General features: G+C 39.0%; 1 protein-coding gene across 1 annotated transcript in view; it reads left to right on the top strand.

Moving 5' to 3' along the window:
• The first annotated feature begins 5,715 nt into the window (after window positions 1-5,715).
• Window positions 5,716-8,074, top strand: part of LOC119792974 (glucosidase 2 subunit beta-like) — a 48,943-nt gene continuing 46,584 nt past the window's right edge. The window contains exon 1 of the mRNA XM_038299855.1: window positions 5,716-5,799. Coding sequence (XP_038155783.1) covers window positions 5,732-5,799 — 68 coding nt within the window. The 5' untranslated portion in view covers window positions 5,716-5,731. The remainder of the gene's footprint in view (window positions 5,800-8,074) is intronic.

The raw sequence follows: 8,074 nt of genomic DNA, 5'->3' as shown, positions 1-8,074 counted from the left end.
GTAGAACACGCCAAACTGGCTGGGCTCTAGGAACTCATGTAGAAACTCTGGAGAGTCATTAACAAAGAATACTTTATAAAGTGCAGAAGATCATGGACAATTGTGAGTTTCCTCTTCATCAAACTGTTAAACAAGAATAGATTGTCTACAGTAGGAGGCTTCCCCAGATCCAGTGCAGGACAGACCACTACAGTAGAGCCTTCCTGCCTACGGCTGGTTGGATAATGATTGCTTCTGGTGGTACTTCCATCTGTCCAGTACCCAGTATCAGGACTTTTTATCCCGCATTGGGGGACGGATCACCCTCCTTTGAGGTATGAAAGGAAAAAAGGTTTTACTCCACTACACTCCCTCACCCTATGCCACACCCAGATCCAATCATTGACTGATTAAGGCAGCAGTTCCCGCATTTTTCTTTTTGTACTCCTCTCAACAAGAGAGTTCTCAAGTCCTATCCCCCATTTGGAAACTATGGATACATTTATAGAAAAGTTCAACTCAAACAACATTTCTAGTCATTCTATTTACTTACATTTTCTATTTAATCTACAGTGCTATTTGCAGTTTTACTTCCCTCTACATGCCTGTTTTGTGCCATTTACATTGCTCGGATCAAATCCTTTATATTGCCAAGAGGTAGTTCACTTCTGATCACGCCTTTACACAGGGTTAAAATATAACCCACTTTCTCTATTTACTTTGAGCATTGAATTAAAAACTAACTCAAATAATACATATTTGAACTCATTTAACCATGACAGATCAAAAGAAAACAAGGCAGAGTGATTTGATAAAGAGCTGCACCTGAGATGTCTACTGGCAAAATAACCACTTCACTGCACTGAGTGGTGCCTATCATGTCATCCCCCACACTGCTCTTGGCCACACTGATCACATGAGGCTCCACCTTATTTCTTCATACAGGCTAAAGTTAAAGCTGTGTAAGCCTGTGCTCAAGTCATCAAAGAGCTGGACAAGTGAACCTGTAGAGGATCTCCAGGCATGTTTGGACTGCACTGACTGGAATTTTTCAGGACCATTACCAATATCTTGGAAGGGTTTAAAGGTGCTGTAACCTTCTACATCAGCTTTTGTGAAGATTGCTTGGTGAGATATAACAATGACAAACTCTGGTTTACAGTAGGTGGTGCTAGAAGCTAAACTGCTGTTCTCAAAGTGACTGAAAGTACAACTGCAAAAACACACCCTCTGGCTGTTTAAGAGGCAGAACCCCTGCAAAGTAGATGGACTGGAACATGTTTCCCCATCCACCGTTAAAAACTGTACTTATCAGATGTCTTTTCCATTTACATACATATTTAACTGGAGACTTGGCATGTGCCGGCATGTATCAAAGCCTCCACCATTATACCTTTCCCCCCCAAAAAAACAAGGACCATAGGACGACCTTAAATTGGTCACAACTTCTGATTTTGCTGAATTTCACACAAAGAGCCAACAGGTTCATGGATGATGCAATAAACATGGCTCTTCACTACATCCTGCAGAAACTGGACTACCCAGGAACCTATGCCTGGATCCTGTTTATGGACTTGAGCATTGTTTCACTACCACCATCCCAGCCCTTTTGCTGGACAAGCTCTCCTAGCTAAGCATGCTTGAATCCATCTAAGGGCGGATCCCAGACATCCTGACAGACAGAAAGTAGAATGTTTACCTGGGAAAACAAGTCCCAGATTCCAGTACCATCAGTTCACCTCAAGGCTATTTTCTCTCCCCTCTGCTCCTCAGCTGCACCTCCAGTCACCAGTCCGTCAAGTTCTCGAAGTTTGCAGATGACACTAACCTCACTGGACTCATCTCTAAGAGGAAAGAGTCTGTCTACACGTAGGAGATTGATCTCCATCATCATTGTTCAGGATCTTGAAGTAGGGCTGAATATCACAAAGAAAAATTTGAAGAAGTTTAGCCTGCCAAAGACAACTATGGTGCATGTATACTCCTTCATCATTTAGTGCATCCTCCCCTCCACCATTGCCATTTGGTATTTATCTGTCACCACGTGGAACAAGAACAGGAGGCAGGATATCATCCATTCTGCAGAGAGCGTGATGGGGTGCAATCTTTATTCTCTTCTGGAACTGTACACCTTCAGAACCGAGAGGCAAGTAAAAAGGATTGTAGCTGACCCCTCTAAACATGGGTACAAGCTGTTTCAGACTCTCCCCTTAGGTATGAGACTGCGGGCAATGAAGTACAGAACATCACATCACAAAATCAGCTCCTTCCCATTTCCTACTAGCCTTATTTAGAAGGCCCAGGTCCCTAACTGACACAGTTCCCAATAGAGGAAAAAACATCTCAGCACATATGTATATTATTTAATCTAACTGTATATTTTTCTTGTTAATTAATAATTGCCATGTTACCCTTTAAAAATACAGCCTACACATGTTTATTCTAAGTATTGATCTTACTGTATTCATTTATGTTAAACATGTTTCCTTGTGTATTTGTAGCACCTCAATGCATAAATAAATTCACTAAATGTTTAAAACACTGCATGGCAAGGGAGCATTGGTATAATTTTTGAAGTTTGTGACACTTAGCTTTTTTTTGTAAGGTGTTTCTGGCGTATCTATATATGCAGTATAATTAATTTAGGTTCTTTTCTTTAATCTGATTATGTTGCAGTTAACCGATCCATGAAGAAACTAATACTTTTCTTAGTAGCATCTACTAGCTGTGTATTAGAACAGAAAATGACAGTGTTAATCAAGCTAAAATCATTGTCAAATAGATACCTGCACAATTATAGAAAATTCAACAGAACCTCCATTCTACATCCATCCATCCATCCATCCATCCTCTTTCGCTTTCTTGGGTCGCGGGGGTAGCAGCTTCAGTTTCTCCCTGGGAATACCAAGCATTACCAGGCCAGCCAAGAAACATAGTCCCTCTAGTGTGCCCTGGATCCCCCTTAGGTCTCCTCCCAATGGGACGTACCCAGAACAACTCACCAGGGAGACCTCCTGGTGGCATCCTAACCAGATGCCTCCAGGAGGTCTGTACTCCTAGTCCTCCCAGGGTCACTGAGCTCCTCACCCTTTCTCTAAAGGAGAGCCCAAACACACTACAGAGAAAGCTAATTTCGGCCACTTGTATCTGGGATCTCGTTCTTTCGGTGATGACCTATTCAAAATATACATTTATTACCTAAAATCATTCAGCTCTAAGTCAACTTCAGGTAGAAACTCTTGACTAAACTAGTGAAACTCAACCAAACTAAGCTACTAGAAATATACAAAGAGAAAAAGGAAATAGAACTTAATTAATTTGACAATGGAGAAATTAACTCTGTATTTAACCAATCCCCTTGGAGAGCAGTGGGCTGCCACTGTGCAGCGCCTGGTGAGCCGGGTACTTGCAAGCTTCTCAGAGCCCAAATGCACTGCACTAGCCATCGCTCTGAAGTGTGCAAAGAAGAAGGAAAAACATAGTTGAAAACCATAATTAATGAGCAATATGCAATAAAATAAGTTTAGCATACATTTTATGTTTAAGAACCAAAGTTTATCTTGAAGAATTTGGAATGTGATCAAATGAGCTTTCAACTAATTTATTTAAATTGGAATGTTTTCAAACCATTTCACAATGCAAATCCAAGAGGTGATTAAAACATATTTTGGCCAAATAACGCAATGAATGCAATTCATTTAATAAAATTGCTTAATCAGCAACCCATAACCTTTAGTTAATTGATTCTTTACCTTCTTTGTGAGCTAGCAGACATGAGGGTTCCCCTGAATTCAGTTTTGGTCATAATTTGGAAATCAAATTAGAATATACATATGATAAAACCCATGGATGTTAATGCTATATTAGTGTTCAACCCCTTAGTGAAATAAAAGTGTGTTTTAGCTTTATAAACAATAAACTAGTTAGCAAACTAGTTAGAACCCTGTGGTTCATCTTGTTAGCTTTGACTTTACTCAACAGTAACCACATGAAATTACCAAAGATCATCAAAATTACATATTGTTTAGCTGGAAAATCTGTCCCTAAATGTGCCAGACCTCTACCTCTGCTATTTATGTTTTGGAAAGGCTGGGTTCCTCCAGTATTAGCACCTTAGCATGGCGGGCTCACACCAGGAGAGTTCCTTGTTCAAACTGGGTATACATCAGGGAAGGTCCTCTAGCTCACTCTCTTCACCTCTTTAAGCATCTGAAAGTTCCTCAAACTTAGAGGAATGTTGCAAAAAGTGTTTTTGCAGTAATTGATTTCTGATGTCAGCCACCAGATCCACTTAGCCTTGGTCATTTGCAGTTCTCGCCCCTGGCCATGGGGCCACAGTGGTGTCTCTCAGCTGCAATCTGGTCAGAGAGCAGTCCCCAAAGAGGAAAAAAAGAGGCCTGAGAAAGTTGCTTTATCCTCAAAGCACTGCAGGGGGCAAAGGTGCAGTTTTTTGGGAGTGTCTTGTGATACTATGTATTTTAGGCCGATGTGCTGTAGAGCAAAGTCAGCTGCAGAGCAAGGCTTTCATCTGCCAAACCCAATTAACAATAACGTTAATATAAAGCATGTACCTTTATTCCCAATATCCCAAACTATTATCATGGTTTATGGCACAAGAGTATATTTTGTCGCTTTGGCTCCATGCTGTCTAAAGACATCAGCTTTCCAATAACAGATTGTTCCAGGGTTAAGCTGGCAAAATTGATAAAGACTCCTGGATAGGTGCTGAAACATCTTAAGAAAAACTAAGCAAGAGTCCAGTGTCCTATGTTTCAAGCATGCTTTTGGTTGCTATGACCTGGATGACTGAGGATTTAGACAGGCATTGTATATTTTTGTATTTATTTGCTAATGGAGAGTTGGGCAAGTCTGCATATGTAGCAGCTCAGTATTTAGAAAGCAGCTCTTAAAGTTACTGAAAGTTTTGTGTGAGCTTCCAGAGGTTTCTCTTTTAGTAAGTCCTCATTTGGAGGAGTTTGAGCTTACTCCAGAAACGTCAGCCAAGAGAAGCACAGAATGTACTTTCCCTGTTCAGTCAAAGATTATCTAACCATTGCCAGCAATTTAGTCATCTTTTGCAAGCTGCTTAGTAAGTTGACATTATATACATACAGATCGGTCTATCATGTGTCCTGAGCTTTTTGGTGTTTTGCTCGAGGCAAGTAGCAGTTAAACACTGGGGCATGATTTTAAGGTTTTATCACAACAGGGTCAAGATCTTACTAGGAACGTCAGATCTGTTTGGAACTGGTTACAAAATATTTCTTGCCATCATGGTAATGGTTCCTTAAAGTTGTGGGCAGGGAGGATGGCTCGAGACAAGCAAAGTAGAGATAGAAATAGCAGTGTTATGGTAATTATGCTGTGGTTTTTCACCACTTACTGCTATATTCTCAAAAAATACATTGATTCTTAAGGAAACCAATTTTTAAGAGGGTTTTAATATTCATATCAAGTATTTCTGTAGATAAATTTTAACCAGATGTGCAAACACATCCAGCAGAGAGAACACAATGCTCTGTATTATAATGCATATTAGCTGGCATTTCTACTCATGCTGAACATGGTGGTGGGCTAAAATCTGCCAGTTATATTTGCACATGCCAGCATTTTTCTTTCCATCAGAGTCCTAAAATAGAGGAAATCAACCAAGCATGTTCTAAGTAAAAAAAGTTGTCTGACATATAAATAAGACCATCTGGACCATCTCATTCAGGAACTGAATTTTGCTTTCTATCTCCTTTGCAGGTACATGTATACACTGTGCCCGTTCAATACAGTCTCACAAAAGAGCACATCAGGAACAGAGGTCTCATTAGGGTAAGTACCTCAATCTATGTCTATTTGGTTTCCAAAGTGGAATATCTCAATTGATGACCTGCCAGGATGTGTCAGCCAGAGTGGGGGAAATAGTAAATCTATTATGGAGGAAGTTGATATTAAAATACTCTTTCTAAAGTGCCTGGCTGCACTTTGGGTATGTGCTCTACTCTTGACATTTAAAATCTCCAGCAGAGTATTTTCACTCTTAGATAAATATAATTATAAATGCCTAATACATTAATGGACTTGAAACAAATTCCATCACTTAGCTTATATGGAAGCTAGCCTTTGTTCAAAATATGTTTGAATATTCCTAACATTATTAAATATATGTTTACTTTGTGATCTTTAATCAGTCTTTTAGAGATTTTTTTTATTTTTTTTATTTTAATACCTTTTGATCAGAGCAAATTGGCTGGTTTCATTTCCTGCTGGGGCTTGAGGTTGTTTTTCTCTCTTGAGGTTTCAGTTTCTTCAGAACACTGATGATTGACTGAACCTTGAAATGGCTCTACAAACTGCTGACATTTGGTGTGTTATAAATGTTATGAAATGCATCAGTATTGCATGTCTGAACATACTTTTAAGTTCTTTTGTCTGGTGAATTTCACAAATTTAATATTATTTACTCCAGCATAGTATGGTAGAATCCCATCACTACTGAGTAAAAGCGATCTTGGAAAACATACTTTCAGTGTTTAGGCAATAATGATGCCACTGTGCTCTAGCACAACCCTAATTTTTTTCTACTGCTTTCCAAGCCATCCTTTTCTCGATGCTACCGCCAAGGGTAACAAATTTCCACAACATTTCTTCAGCTTTAGAATGTGGGGAGTTTTTTTTTGTCACTTTCTTCAACTTCACCATATTTTTCAACCTTATAGTGTTGAGGAAAATACTATTAAAATTGTAATTCACTTAACAGTATAATCACAGGATGCACTAAAGCTAGCTGCGGTGCAGAGAGTCACATGGAATTGCAACCCTGCCTAATTATTTGTACTTAACACTAACATTACACTCCTATCTATATGATGCAATGTGTGCTGTCTACTAATAATTGTGAGCTAGTCAGCAACATTTGGAGTACCAGTTTTATTTTTTACTCATAACTTGTAATACCAATTCCACAGTTCCCATTTCTTAATTTTATTATTCACAAAACATGATTTCAGAGTTCCTCTTTAACAGGGAGAGAAATGTTCTTTCCATTAGACTTGCTGCTTGAAATACTCACACCGGTTTAGAAAGAACTTGCCTATATGCAATTTGGAGGTGTGGGCTCTTTTCACAAACTGCTTGGCGACTTTAACACATACCAGTCTCTATGAGCAAGGGGCCTGCTATTGCCTACATGTGATTTAATGTGGATTCAGGGTGCTTGGCAAGAACCTTTTGGTTGAAGCCTTTCTGGTGGCAGGAAACATTTCTTATATCTGGTTCTCAAGGGTGTTGTAATAAATGAATAATAGAACTGCCAACCCTGTGTTGGCCCAATTCATGTGATAACCTTGGGGTGAGGCCAGCTTTGGTGGTTCTCCTTTAAATGCTCTAGAAACCGATTGATACAAGTGCATATGTTACATGCCACAGCTCATCGATATGCAACCGCTCATACCAGGCTCTCTCAAGTAGTACCTATGGTCATAATATGATGTCACTATAATAAAGCATGGTGACATAAGTAGCTTACATCGTGTGCAATGTTGGAGCAAACTGCTTTTTTTTGCAACAGAGGACCTACCCCAGGATTATCCACATTCTGGGAGACTTTGAAATACGCACTACAGTGTATAGTCTCACGTAACTTTCTTTAACAAATATTTAATGCAGTTGTGTTCTTAATCTACATTTTTGGTGTCATCCTTACTTTCTAATCTATAGCTGTCATGTCTAGTGTTTACACTTTCGTTTCAGTTTTTTGTGGGAAACTATGATGGAAAATTACTGATTTTCATAGCAAGATGTCTCTTTATTGTTTTTATAAATTCCTAAATTTCCTTTGCCCTCTGAATTTTTAATGATAGGCAGTTCCAGTTACAGTATACTGTCCCTTCGAAAATTGAAGCTAAGCTGATTAAAGAATTCACTAATTTAATGTGACTCTTCCCCAAACACAAGTTTATATGTTAACTCAATAGCCTTGAGTTTTGTTTTAACAAAAAAGAAATTACAAAGACCTTAATACCCACATAAATACTGCATCCATGTCAAAGTTCGATCCATGCTAAGTGAAATGTTACAGTGTGATTCATCTGTATGTATGTATATA

Source organism: Cyprinodon tularosa, unplaced genomic scaffold (assembly GCF_016077235.1).
Source record: "Cyprinodon tularosa strain WSP-4 unplaced genomic scaffold, ASM1607723v1 ctg438, whole genome shotgun sequence".
In the NCBI taxonomy this organism is placed as follows: domain Eukaryota; kingdom Metazoa; phylum Chordata; class Actinopteri; order Cyprinodontiformes; family Cyprinodontidae; genus Cyprinodon; species Cyprinodon tularosa.
Note: the sequence above shows the minus strand (reverse complement) of the source record. Positions and strands in the feature narration are given on the sequence as shown.